Below are 14,636 nucleotides of genomic sequence, written 5' to 3'. Positions count from 1 at the left end.
CATGTGACTATAATCACACAAATGAGCGATGCTTCACTACGTCCTTGAAGCAGGACCTCAACACATGTAGCTGGTGTTCGGCAAGAGGAGCAACATTTTTTTGCAGTGAGAACCCACACTCTTCTTCCTATTTCCACCTTTTATTGCTGAGTGTGACATCATATGTTATGGAATATCCCTTTGGTTGGTTTAGATCAGCTGCCCTGGTGATGTTTCTCTTCTCACTTTTTTGCCCGCCCCCTAGGAGGGTTAGAGAGAGTCCTGATGCTGTGCCAGCACTGCTCAGCAGTAGACACAACGCTGGTGTGATACCACTGCTGTTCTAGCTACAAGTACAGAGCATAGCATTGTATGGGCTGCTGCAGGGAAAGTTAGCATCCCAGCCAGACCCAGGACACTGTTTTGCAAAGCTAAGAGAACATTTAAATTACACAAGATACATATTTTAATTTACTTGATAGGGTAAAGTAGCTGAATGCCTGAAGCATGATTCCTTCCAGTTTCCTATATGTGATACTGCCTATTCTGATGGTAGTGGTTTCTTGTGCTTCTAATTTTATGTCTAATATTTTTAAGCTAAGGCTTGGATTGTTGCTGTACAATAAGTCAAAGAGATACTTGTCCATAATCAAGGCTCTCAGATGCTATGCTAATGTAAATAAGCACAGTGGGAAGTGAACAGCCCTGAAGAACCTGCAAAAGCTTAACTCATTGTCTATGGTGAAATAATCAGTTGTGTTAACACACCAGATAATGGTCTAGTGTTAAGTCAAAACTATTTTTTTTAAGGGTACTGACATGTTCTGAATTTAAACCCATATTTTATGATCACTAAATCCTCTATAATCATTCTTGACAAGCAGTTAAAAAGAGCAGCAAAAAAACAAACCATACCAAACCAAACAAAAAAAAAACCAACAACAACACAAAAACAACACAAAACAAATCCCTTACCTCTGAACCATACTATTCTATGATTAAAAGCGTAACAACTGATCTGCATAAAGCAAATAAATGTTCCTAACTCCTGATGGGAAATGCAGTTGCCATATGTAAGCACTATTTATGCATTTGCAGATAAATTTTGCACCAAAATGTTGAAAAAGCAAATGGAAAACCTTACACGTATAAAATTGACACAGCTACTGAAAGAAGAGAACCTGTTTCTAGTTATGCATAGTAAAAAACAGCAATATAATAAATATGAATAATCTCAGTGAATGGAGTCCTTACTATGGTGATGGGATTAGCTCTACTCTAGAATTACTAAAAGCTCATATTATTTCATTGCTACCTTAGCACCATTTCAATGTGTTCTATTTTCCCTTTTCCCTCTAGCAACCTCCTGTCATACATTTTTAATATGTTTTATGCCTTTAACTTATGGATCCTTACAAATATGTTTTTAACAGCTTTATTGGTAACATAGGATGTATACAGTGAAGTTGCCCAGAGGCACGCTACAGCAACATAGTGATTAGCTTGTCATAAAGATGGTGAATTCATTCTATGCAGGATTGGAAATGGGAAGAATTAACATTTACATTATCCCAGACCAGAAAAGAAGAAAGGAGCTGGGGAGATGGGGTAGTGCTCCAGGCCATTTTCTTCCATCCTTCTATCCTTAGAAACAGATTTTACCAGTCCCCTCAGTGCTGTCCCCATTCTATATTCATGTCAAGCCATCACCCACAGTGGTCTTGGATGTAGCAGCACTACTTTGCTTGTTAACATACAGTCTATTTCCCTCTTGTATGTAAATACAGTCCTCCCCAAAGAGAACCTCCGATCAAGTCTGCTATTAAAAAATAATAATAATAATAAAAAATTGTAGTGCTAAAAATTGGCTTCAGTTTCCTGCTCTTAAGTACAGGCAGGGCTGGAGAATGGGATGGAAGCTTCCTCACTTTATGGGAGCTGTGGCAATATCAATGACTGAATTCCTAGGAGGGGCCAGGAACACTCTTGTTACTGTGCATTACAAAAATCACAAGAAATCACACTTAGAAACCCTTATACAAAAGCATGCTGCAGGGTCAGTGATTCTGCTTCTCTTATCCTACAGTCATTAAAAAAAAATCTGCCAAAACTGCTCCAGGGTGGGGCCGGCACTATCACAAAGCAGGCTCTTCCTCACTAGCTACAGAAAAGCAACCTAAATCCTTTCAAACACTGGAAAAAAGGTTAGTATTAGAACCCCCTAATCAGACACCTGTTTAAGCACAATGTTTATTAGAATCCTTTATCATACATGTGACCTGCAGCTGTTACACTTACAGTTTGGTCCGTCAGTGGTGGAAGCACGATTTGTTTTTCTATTTTGTTCAAGACTAACTTCCAAAGCTCTTTTAAAACCCGTTTCAGAACTGTCTTCTCACAGATTTTTGCACAGAGGCTTAAACTGGAATAAAACCAAACACAAATACGTCTCCAAAAATAGCATTAGCACTTCAGAGGTACTCTATCAGTATATATTCAGATTAATGGGCATAGTAGTTTAGCTTTCTCTACTGATACTGATCTCTCGATAGATTAGTTATTACACGTATTTATTTTTTAGCAGATTAGAAAAAAACATGTAAAACTTCACTACTTCTCTTGTTGCTTAATATATTACTAACATGTATTTATTGAAAATGCTAAATATTAATATAGTAAAATGTTAATATATGTTTATAATTCTATTATCTATACTTAATTTGTGGTAGTCCCTAAGTGTCTTTTTTTTTTTTTTAATTTCACATCTTTCTGTGCATTAAGCATCTGCTAAAATTTTGTTTAACATTCCAATGGTAAGGAACATTGTCTATTCAGAAAGTAATTTAAAACCACATTTTTTGTTTCCATTATGTCATTATTGTATTAAATCTCAAAGAAGGTATGAAGGTCGTTTAAAAAGTGGCAATCTGGAATTGAACCTGACAGGCAAAAGTCAGTATTAGTATTTTTAAAATATGACCTTAGGATAGCACATGTGAGTGTATAAGTATTTTTGTTTTTTCTTAAAAAACTTGTGCTATGAATAAACATCTTAACAATAATTACAATTGAAAACCACACATAATCCTCTAGTAAATTAGCACACAGGACTAGGTAGATAGGTAGCAATAAAAGGCTGACATAGATACAGAAGCCAAAAATTTTTGCCAGTTTAGGAAGCTGGGTGCTGCACTTGACAGTATTACACAGTCAGCGCTTATCATAAGTACTTTAAATAAGTGCTCGCCCATTGCCAGCTGGCACTGAAATTCTCCTAACTGCCAAAGTCCTCAAAAAATGAAGCCTAGAAAAATTAAACTGTAAAAGACAAAGCAAAATCCCTTACAATTCCCTCCCCTGCCCCTTATGTTCCAGGTTTCCTTTAGACTTTGGCTATGTATGTATATATATTCGGGAGCTGTGTTTCTAGTCATGTTTTTAAGACAATAGTCTTAGAAACATCAACCCCATGCTTAGAAAAACTAAGCAAGCATATAGAGGAATGACCTGGTGAGTGAAAACTCAATTATAAATGTATCCTTTAAATCAGTTTTTGACTTGGGTACTACTAGTCAGCCCACAGAACTATTTTGGACTGACTTCTGCATAGTGTCTTAACTGATCATAGATGCACAGCAGTTTTTCAAAAGCATAAAAACTATCTTTTGTTGTGTTTTTGATGTCATGGAAGTGCATGTAAATAAGCAGGGGGTCACTGGGTGTCAGTCTAGACCAAATGCCAAACCATTTCAGCATATGGAGTTACTATATTTTGTTCAGTACAATTTTCTTTATACAACATCTCCTGGTGCACAGGCCTTTTACTAACACTAACTAATAAATACCTCAAAATATGACAAAAAAAAAAAAAAAAGACAATAGAAAAGGCAAATATGATGCCTATAAAAATATTGCTTAGTATAAATAAAGCTGGTACTTAAAATAGTTGGAACGCCTAAGGCTACTACAAATATTAAAAATACTGCAAAATATTTCTAGTCTGGATAAGACCAAGTAGCAGCAACTTCCTAATGTGTCACACTCATTAATCTGCCATACTTACGTTTTATCGAGGAAATCCATGAGCGGCCGAAGCACAATCTCTGCATCAATGGCTGCACTGTTCTTATTGGCCGCTGTGTTCCCATTTCCTCTCATTTGATTGAGTTCAGAGCTCATTTGTCTTACACAATCTTCAATAATAAATTGGAAACTGTAGGATAGAGGGAAAAACAAGAATGAAAGAATTATGGGGTAGAAGACAGTATTCATCATTTTGCATGAGATTTGTCATCCAGAACTGAATCTTCTCTGCAGTGTTGGAAAGTTCACAAATGCAAGATGCTGCAGTGCTACAGACTGAAAATACCCCCTTCTATGCATGATAACTCATAAAATTAATACATTTACTGTTTTGATTTTTTCTCCCTTTTCTTGTTTCAGTTCTGTCATTATGCTTTTCATACATTTGTGGTAATGCCATTTATTTTCTGAAAGCGATAGATGTACAAAATTTGTAAATCCACAGTTTAGGATATGACTGATGACAAGCTAGCAACAGCTCAAGATTTTATTTTTGCTGTGAAGGCACAACAGGAAGAGGGGACCAGAGATTATTTTTTTCCTTTGTGGTTAATAAAAGAAACAAGCTTTGGTGTTCTCCTTGAGGACAAATAGAAAACTTCTACTGATTTTGCCCTGTTAGGTTCAACTTGTCTTTTTCCTGGGTTTCACAGAGTTAATGCTATTAGAAGCTTTGCCTATTTCTTTGCAACTAGTTGGAAGGGCTAACACATTTGGACTGTTTAAAATAATCTTTCACTAAAAAAAACCAAAACATGTTTAGAAGTTGTTACAGATACTTCCTCCTTGAAGGAATCTTTTTCACCTCAAAGGGCGTGTGAACAAGCTCTTGCTCCTTGAGTTATGTCTTGTCAGCTTATGTCCAAATTATTCAGCTTCCTAATTGAACTGGTAGACAAATGTGTGTGACAGTCTTCTGATATCATTGATTCAATACAATCTTCAATAAGTACATTTAAATGATACAGAGTGGCAGTTACTCAGCATCAACAGTTTAGAGTCAGAATAAGGCTTCTGTATACATAGTAACTTGGTTTATGAATTGATTTATGATGAATGAAATTATTTTTGTATTAGTTTATGAACAGAAATGCAAAACACAGTCCATAAATATACCAGGCCTTCTAATGTGAAAAGATAAATAGCAAAGATTAATGCAATGAAAGTGAAAGAAAATTCACTATAAGAGAAAGAAAGAAAACAAACACATTTTCATTATGCATTAAGTTCCAGATACATTGCTCATCAAAAAAATAAAATGCAAGTCTCCATGTGAAAACACTGGAAAATCAGAAGCTTTTCAGTTGACATGGACTTACACACTCTAGAGCCTTGGTTAAAACGACCATAAAGCTGTTATTGAAGCTGCTCATGTAAACGCAGTCCCTCAAATAAAAATAAAAATAAGTAGGCGTCTTTCTAAGACGTTAACCTCACAAACTCTGGCAGTTATCTGACCCACAAGTAGTCAGTTTTAGTTATCTGAAGCATATTCTAGATTGAAATAACACCACTGAGTATTCTCTTCCAGAAATCTAGTTGTCTTGTTCAAAAAAGTAACCCTGGAATGAGATAGCACTTATACCCTGTCAACAGAGAAACCAGGGTCTGGTAGCAAAGAGAAAAGTTAGAAACAAAGCACATGCAGGAAAAGTGAACACAGTCCACCCAGATGGTTCACTGCTGGATTAAAGAAATCACTACAGCCTTTGCTTAATGAGTACCACTAATCCCCCTTTCTTAGATTCCTTTCTAATTTGAAGCGAAAACAGCTTGCAGCTTCTCATAGCACAGATTTGCTGCTGGCCCAGTGAGTCTGAGTACTTATTCAAGACTTCAGAGTGCACTCTGATTAATGAAAAATTTTGAGAGTAACGCTCAATTCAAAATTCTTGCAGATCCATAGGTAAGCAAATGACCCAAGAAGATCAATTACAGTGACATTTCAGGCAGGCTTAACTCAGGCAGACATCCTTAGTTGAAGCATGCCACTCAGAAATAAGTTGTCAGTCTCAGGGAGTAACATATACATGGTCAGAGAGAGGTTTAACATAGCATCAAGCAAGAAAAAAACAGCTATTTTTGTTTTCCAGAAAGCATAACAAAAGTCAGCAGCCTTATTTCTGTGACACATTAGTGACTACAGACCATTTTCAGTTTTCTTTGCAGTGAAGTTACTGCTCTATTTCAATGTTTAAACACCAATGCACACCATGATATCAGGGCAGAAGCAAACTATGCTGTGGGACATCCAAACAACCACCGAGACTTAGGCAATAAATTAGGTTAATGAGCAGGAATATTTCTCTAAGATTTGCAATAAAATAATTTAGTTACCTTGTGGCATATGTTACACTGAGTTCATCCAGGACACTACCAAGTTTCACTTGGAGTTCTTTTAGAACAACACTAGCTTCAGGATCCAACTGCAAAGAGATAAGTAATGTTATATTTTTCTTATATGCTTTTTTTTTTTTTTTGGTTAAATTAACAAATTTGGAATTATATGCAACAATACACTGTGCTATGGGAAATCAAACGTGGAAACACCTGTTACAACACAGGATTGCTTAGTGAGCCTAAAATTCCAATTGCCAATCAAAGGAAAATGTTTGACTGTAATAATGAGGAATTATGTTGTTGGAAATCACAATGTGATTTCCATGTGTGCCACGGAGCAATGGCTTTCTGTGGGACAGTGAAAATTTTGTTAGCAGACACAAGAACAGAATGAATTTCTATTGTTAGGCCAATGATATTCACAAAGCATACCAAAAGAAGGATGCATGAGGAGTTAGTGCTTATGTTAATAATACTGTCTATGGATTAATTTTTCTTTCTTTCTTTCCTTCCTTTTTTTTTTTTTTTTTGGTGCATCTTACCACTGCTTATATTTATTTATTTATTTAGTGTTTTTCTTGGAAGATGTTTCCATTTTCCCATTAATGCATCATGAAAGTAGAACAGCCCACTCTGGAAAAGATGGTTTGAAAGCTATCCATGCTGCTTCTACTGATAAAGTATGAGGGAAGTGAATCCACTGAATTTCAGTATTTCTATTTCTAAAAGCCATTAAGACATACATAATTCAAGCACAGTGCAAAACATTTGGATGTACAGGGAGAACAGCTCCTGTATCTTTCATACAGGTTTTCTAAACATAGGAAAAGAGGAAATGCAGGGGAGAAAAGTAATTTTACATTTACAGGGATGGGGATTCATGCACTGATATTTAATCAAAAAGGTACTCTTTTGATATTGGCCAGCAGCTTGCTTTATTTGCTATGCATGTTTTTTCAACAACAACAACAAAAAAAGACTTTTTTCTTTCTCCCTAAGCTGTAACATTCAGGAAAAATAGTTACAGTACACTGTAGGGTATGATTGATGATCATCAGGACCAACAGCAGAATACAAGTTAATAGCTGATGTTCCAGGTTTTTCAGCTACCTGCAAGGTAGCTGCAAAGGTACCTGCAAGTGTTAGGGAGTGATTTTCAGTGATAATCCTCAAATTCTGGGCTCAGTTCTGCAATAAAGATCTTCAGGCAATTTCAAAGGAAATTTTGCATTTGGAATACACAATCAGGTCATGTTCATATCTTTTGACTATATGAGTGGGGTTTAGTTCTTATTCTTCATCTGAAGCATCAGCTTCAGAGAGCATTTCAGAGTACTACGGTGCAGTGGGTCAACTCTTTTAATCATACTTTAGAGAAAAGAGTAAACTATGTCACAGCATATTGGATGGCTTACATAAGACTACACAGGAATTCTAATGCAAAATAAAGGAAAATCTAAGTAAACCCTGAAACACCCCCAAAGATCTGTGTTATAGTCTTACACCATCCTTTCTCTCCTTAAAGATTATGTGTGGTTTAAAACCGTAGAAAATCTATGTTCATTACAGTTTGTCAAAAATATGAAATAGGTGAAGAGGGTAATTGCTGTATGTCCTTTAGAATATAGTGATGTGTAGCACTTTTCTAATCTGAGAAGCTACTATTTTAACACTGTGAATACTTTGTTTTTATTTATTTTGCATTGTGAGAGGTTCTGTTGCTTCTCCACTTCATGTCTTAGTAATTTCCCTGGCAGATAAACTCTGACAGTTCAAACACTTAAAGTGATTGCTTTCCTTCATATGAAAAGCAGAGACTGAAAAACTAATTTTACTGAAACGTCTGTATTAGTTAGCAAAGCTAGAGTTGACTAATGAAGGCAGCAATTTTTCCAGAAGATGTGTTTAACAAGGGAATTATAACACCTCCTTTGGTAGGATGCATACAAACCATAAACTACAGAACTCCACTAGAATATTAACACATTTAACAAAAGAAAAAAATAAAAATGAATGCAAATGCATTCACATTGAACATTAAATTGAACATCACATTGAACATCACTTTAAAGAAAACACAGAATACTGGGCAGGCAGAAGACTCTAATTTTCTTACCACATTATGTACAAGCTAGAGAATAATCTTTTTACTAGGTCAATGTAGTTATTTTCTATCAGAGGTTGTTGTGAAAACCCCAAAATACATTTGCTAAATTCACCTGAAATTGGACTTAGTTTGGTCAACAATAGAAGGATCAATTACTAATATCATATTGTCAACAAAACACACATTATAGAAAGATGCATGCAAGCACTTAAAGTTTTAGAGGGCTTTGTGCTCACAAATTACACAAACGAGTTTGTGTGCACAGTTGGAGGCAGCTGGAAGGACATCCAGCCTTGTGAACACACATGTTCATGCTTACTAATGCAGTGTCACAGGGAGCAGTGGAATATAAAGAGGTATGCAGGCTGTTAACAATATTTTTGAGTACCACTGTTTTTTTGTTTTGTTTTGTTTTTATTTATTATTATTTAAACACAGGACAACTTGAGTTCTTCACCAAAACTAAGATGTGCACTTTTCATTTACCATGTCTCCTCCGTGTGTCAGTGAGTTCCCAGGGCAAATCAGAGGGTCCTCAGGCATCAGTCCTTGTCTGGCACCATCCAAATATACCTCAGCTATGAGCCACTTTTTGTCTGATATGAAATGACTATGGACTACTAGGTTCTGTACTGTGAAAGTCCTTTACTATTGGTAAAGATGGCTTTAGAATGGCCTTGGTGCAGTGAAGATAAGACATAGCTTTTGGTACCACTGCACATCACAAACTAATTTTTATGGGTTTTCTTCTGTATGTCTTATCTTTGAAACATAAATTAATCCACTGATTTGTTAATTTAAAAAATAGGTTCAGCTGTGATGCCTTAAAAACAAACAAACAAACAAACAAAAAACAAAACAATAAGTTTTGGAGAATAAAAAAGGAATTTCAGTGGAAGCAGAAACTGCTACTGTTTCCCTCTTAAATATTCTATAAAGTTGCAATTCACTACACGTCTGCATTCTGCAAAAATGACAGAGCTGACAGCATAAAATCACAAAAAGCTCATAAAGGATTTTTTTGTTTGTTTGTTTGTGCTTTTGAAAGATCTAATATTTCAGCAATGATGTGAACAACTCCTGCTAAGGCACTTTTTACCAGGTTTGCTTATTCTCACAAAAGTGTGGGAAATGCACTATCGGAATGTGCAAATGGTTTAGCTTAAAGAAGTGAGACTTACACAGGTTGACATAACAACACTTACTACTTGAGACAATAACACATAGTTTTCAAAGCCACTATGTAAAGGAAATAAGTTTCCCAGTGCGGCAGATCAGTAATGCAGAGGTGAGTTCCTTTATCCAGTGACCAAGAAAAGTCCTGAGCATTGTTGACTAGTATTGCTTCCTAACAAGAGAGTAATAATTAAAACAACCATTTCACAAGCTCATCTGCTGTTGGAAAACTGCAAATCTGATAGTGCAGAGTGGGGAAGGGAAATGTGTAAGAACTCAGGTAAATGGAATTTTTATTAGTAGCAGTTTAAGAAAATAGATACTAAAATGCTCAGCTGCAGAACTCTCAGCTACCCAGACAGACGATGAATTTTAGGGCTAACCTAGTCCTAATGTTACGCTACTTTGCAATCATCTAGAAGGAAAGGTAGGCAAAAGAGAATGATAATCGGCATTGAAGATTATGTCATATGAGGATATACATAAAGTATTGAGGACTTTTTTTCTTCAAGTCTTGCCTGCTCCTATAGAGTGAAAATTAAAAAAAAAATCCAACATGCTGAATAAATTTTTTAGGAAAAGAAAAAAGAAAGCCCTAATTGAACAGATTACTGCTGAAGGAAAGAAGACATCATTAAAGTGTCATAACTAATTTAAGAATTGCTAGAGAGGAAAGACTGTTTATCTCAGCTTTTTGTGTTGCATTTACAATTTATGACATATGTGGGCTAGTCTTCAAATATCACGGTAGGCTGCTAGTTGTCAAAATCTGGATTTTGTTTTTAAGGACACATTTTATTTGAGTAGGTGAAATGCTACTAACCTGTTAATGTGTAGACCATACTTTTCTGTCTTTCTTATATAAATAAAATGTATAAATTTATTTATAAACATTTAAATAAAAATATAAATATATTTATATTTTTATAAATATATGTATTTATAAAGATTTGTCTTCACAAATATATATTTTTAAATTATTATTATTTTAATTTGTTCCCCATCTTAAATAATAGTTTTTTTTTTTTTTTTTTAATTTTACCCACAACAGAACACAAAACTTAGTCTGTTGGCACACTTCATACGATCTGTTAATTATGGATTATTTAATTGATATTTAGTACTTCAACTTATACTTCATGCTAAATAAAAGCAAATAATAGCTTTGTTGAGCAGATGAAAATATTTTTAAAAATGTTTGTACATAATTGCTTCTAAATGCTGCTTAAAGCTATGATTTTTTTTTTTTTTTTTAATGCTACAAAAACCTTGGAAATGAGTTAAAGTTCTGATGAATTTGGCTGCTTTTTATATAACGTGTTAAATGGAGCTATTCTATGCTGTAATGTAATGCACAGACGTAATCTTCTTAATGGCAAATTTGTTTCCATAGGAAACTACAGAGATGAAAATTACTTTTGCATGAATTAATTGGAACCTCTCTAATCTTAATTCCATTCATCTGCATTTATCTGGAATTTCACAGCATAGTTTGCTTATACTTTCCTAATGGGACTACCTTGTTACCTCTGTTCAGAAAAACAAAAACAAAAAGTAAAAAATTTACATCTAGGAAAGAGACAGCTATTTATCAGACCTATCACTTCAATGACAGATTCCCCCAGCTGACTGGCTAGGTAAGGTGAATACAATTTGGACACTAGAAGTATTCTGCCTAAATATGTTATGGGTCTGGGCATTTGTCATCCTATCAAAGTTTCGAGTCCCACATACAGACTTCCATAGGAATTCCTGAGCATTGCTTGTAAAGTTGGAGCTAAAGTTACTGGAGTGGAAATATGATTTGCCCATACTTGATATAATACTGTTGCACATAATCTACTTTGCTTTCAATTTTTATTTTTATGTTTTAATAAAAAACAGCTAATTGATATAGCTCAATTTTACTGTATTCTGCCATGTGGGGAAAAGCAAAACAAATATTAGTTCTTTTTTCTTTCCCTTTTATCAGCTCCCAGTGTGTCGAACACAAAAGAATGAATTAGTGGAGATATAAGCACTCTTTTTTAGACTAAACAAACTGGAGGACAAAACAAAATTCTACATTATGATAGTCTGTTTCCACTATTTTGTCACTGACTTGACCAAAAAGAACAGTGGGTTGTATCCTACTTTAGTACCTTTATTATAGCAAACTGCTCTCATTCATATAATCCTGTAGAATTCTTCCCCGTTAGGCTACAGCAGACGAGAAGAGTTAATGAAGAAACTCATTTTGTTCAGACTATTTTATTTTAATGGCAGGAGAGCAGACAGCCTAGTCTTTTTCTCTGTTTATACAGCTCCCTGTCCTGCAATATGTAGTAAGCCTAATCTGAATATAGGGACTGTCATTTGATTGTGGTATTTTGACTGCTCATAATGTGGCACCGAGGACATTAACAACATTTAATTTTTCTTAGAATTAGTTTTCTTTTAACTGAGATATAATTTATTCTGCTAAAATTATCTGCCATTTTTTTGCCCTCCACAAGCAAAAACTGTAACTACTTTCCCTTGTAAGGAAGCTGCTTAATTTCTGGCTTTAAATACTAGTTTAACAAGGCAAATTGGCCATTAGCATTTATGGTCCTGGAATGTCTAGGGGATTATCTATTCCAGTTGGAGGACAGATACTTTAGGGGCACTTGGATATGAATGAAAAAAAAAAAAGAACATGAATGTACTTCTCTGCAAGAAACTGCCCTAATGAGAAACAAACAAAACCTTGAATGTAGGCTGCAGGGGCCAAGTGTTCTGTGGTTCACTATGCCGCCAGCAGCAACATCCCAGCCACTTTCCCCATTCAGGTCAAAGCCCAGTGCTGATCAGGTTTTGGAATGAAATTCCACCCTAAGATGCATATAAGAGATTAGCGAGGAGACTGAAAGTGCTGTAAATATATTTTTAAGAAAATTAAACTTGTTGTTTTTTTATTTGTTAAAATGTATAAAGATGAGGAAATGTTTATTTTGGACTTTTCAATACAGCTGTTTTTCTTAAATATTGCATATTAATTCTGCCCCTCCAGGAGCAGATTTTAAAGGCCTATTTATTTTTATTAATGTGTTAATGTTACCATAGCACCATGCTCTTTTTAAAAAATATAAGTTAGTCTTTGTTGCTCACTGGGTCTTCAAAAAAAACACAAACAACACAACAAACAAACAAAAAAACCGGTATCCCTTTATTTGGGAGATTCATCTGGAACCTGCTATTTATTACTGTCCAGTGAGCAGGAAATGGGGGCATATTTTACCTCTGCAGAGCCCTGCTGTTAATGTTCTAATACAAAAACTGTGTGTTTTCCAGTTCTCTAACACATTAGTTCTAAGGTTTAAGAAAGTACCAAACTTGTCTCAAGAAAAAGTTGATATATTTGTAACTTATTTTCTTCAAGCCAGATAGTGATAATAAGGATAGTATATTCATGATGTAAATATTGCTTTTTAACAAGAAAGCAGGTTTCTGTGTCTTGAAAAGATGTTAATTTCTTAGCTTTCAAAACAGGCAGTTAAAAATACAGATAATAGTTACTGTAAGAAGGAGTCAGAAACAATTATGACTGTTATCTGCAAGCACATGTACACACCTACAGAAGGTGAGTTCCAATAGATTGAGATCTTGAGCATTTTAAAATGTTTTCTGATACATTAGTCAAATAAGCGTGTATTTTTTTAAATAAATACATATGGCAATTTTGAAGTATTCATGTAGAAGACTAGCAGTTGGCCAGGCAACCATTTGCTATCTTGTTTTTTTTTTTTGTGCTATTTAACTAAAACAAAACAAGCAAACAAACAAAAAACAACAGCCAGGCTTTCAAAATCAATGCTATTTCATCACCAAAATGGTAATAATTCAAAAAAAAAGAATATATTAGCATTTATTCTGATTAGCCAAAGGGATTTCTATAAGTGTAGAACTGTAATTCTCATTCATACATTTGCTCATTCAACATGTGAGTTAAAGACTAGAATCAGCAAGTACTCAAACACATATTTATGCCCCTTTCCTGTTGACTGGACTTCAGGCACTTTTAAAGTCTTAATGTATATAGAAGGAGATAAAGCCAAGCATTTTCTGGACTGTTGAGTAGCAGCTCTTGCTGAAATAGTGCCTAGTCTTGGACAGAAGTAAGCCCTCAGATATTGAAAAGTGCACTTAAAAATATTTTCATAGCTTTTTAGAAATTCTGAAAGACTTCACAGTATCTGCCTAGTAAAACATCTCAATTTAGAGTGTCAACTGAAAGCCCAAGCATAGCTCTTTTTTATTTTAGTTCATAGGGAATTACACAAATACATCAATGGGGATTAGTAGGAAATGTGACTGTTCTTAGCCTTAGAAAATACATGTATGTTCAGGAATAATAAAAGATGCTTACTATCACAAACCTCATAAGAGAATCTCTCTCCTTCTTTCTTCTGCTCAGTGGATTGCAAGTCAGAGGCATTAGACAAAGACATGACACATTACAGACAAAGCACAAGGCACATATTTTGCAAAATTTTCAGATACAAGCAAAACATACCAATACATAAAAAAGCAAAGTATGGTCCGATACAAATGTTAAAGTAAAGCTGACAGTACAGATTACAACACAAAACACTCAGTGCTGATAGAACTTTACAGATCATTAGCATATTTCTGTGAAATAATGCTAGGTCTTTCTGGCATTGCCAGGGCATTAAATAGTTCTGCATATACTGTTTTTGAAATTCTGATTTTCTTTGCAAGCAGAAGTGAAGGCTGTTAGTGGGTTGAAAACATGGTGCTAATGATCTCTAAGGAACTTTGAGTGATCCTGGAAAAAAATACAACTCACCTCCTTCCCTCCCATGGACTCAAACATTTTCTCAAGCTGGACTCGTAACTGTTGAATGTTGTTCATCAAGATACAGGACTACAAAGAAAACACAAAATGTGCAAAATAGGTATATTTCTTTTA

At 34.9% G+C, this 14,636-nt stretch overlaps 1 protein-coding gene and 1 long non-coding RNA gene across 6 annotated transcripts in view; one reads left to right on the top strand and one right to left on the bottom strand.

The window, feature by feature from the left end:
- The window catches only part of UNC13C (unc-13 homolog C), a 167,936-nt gene that overhangs the window by 24,480 nt on the left and 128,820 nt on the right, over nt 1–14,636 (bottom strand). The window contains exons 24-27 of the mRNA XM_072043348.1: nt 14,514–14,591; nt 6,400–6,488; nt 4,043–4,192; nt 2,278–2,401 (exon numbers count right to left, since the gene is read on the bottom strand). Of these exons, the coding sequence (XP_071899449.1) occupies nt 2,278–2,401; nt 4,043–4,192; nt 6,400–6,488; nt 14,514–14,591 (441 nt within the window). The remainder of the gene's footprint in view (nt 1–2,277; nt 2,402–4,042; nt 4,193–6,399; nt 6,489–14,513; nt 14,592–14,636) is intronic.
- Nucleotides 1–14,636, top strand: part of LOC119718010 (uncharacterized) — a 157,704-nt gene that overhangs the window by 139,537 nt on the left and 3,531 nt on the right. The gene's annotated exons all lie outside the window — the stretch shown is intronic.

The sequence above is a fragment of the Anas platyrhynchos genome, chromosome 11 (genome assembly GCF_047663525.1).
Source record: "Anas platyrhynchos isolate ZD024472 breed Pekin duck chromosome 11, IASCAAS_PekinDuck_T2T, whole genome shotgun sequence".
In the NCBI taxonomy this organism is placed as follows: domain Eukaryota; kingdom Metazoa; phylum Chordata; class Aves; order Anseriformes; family Anatidae; genus Anas; species Anas platyrhynchos.
Note: the sequence above shows the minus strand (reverse complement) of the source record. Positions and strands in the feature narration are given on the sequence as shown.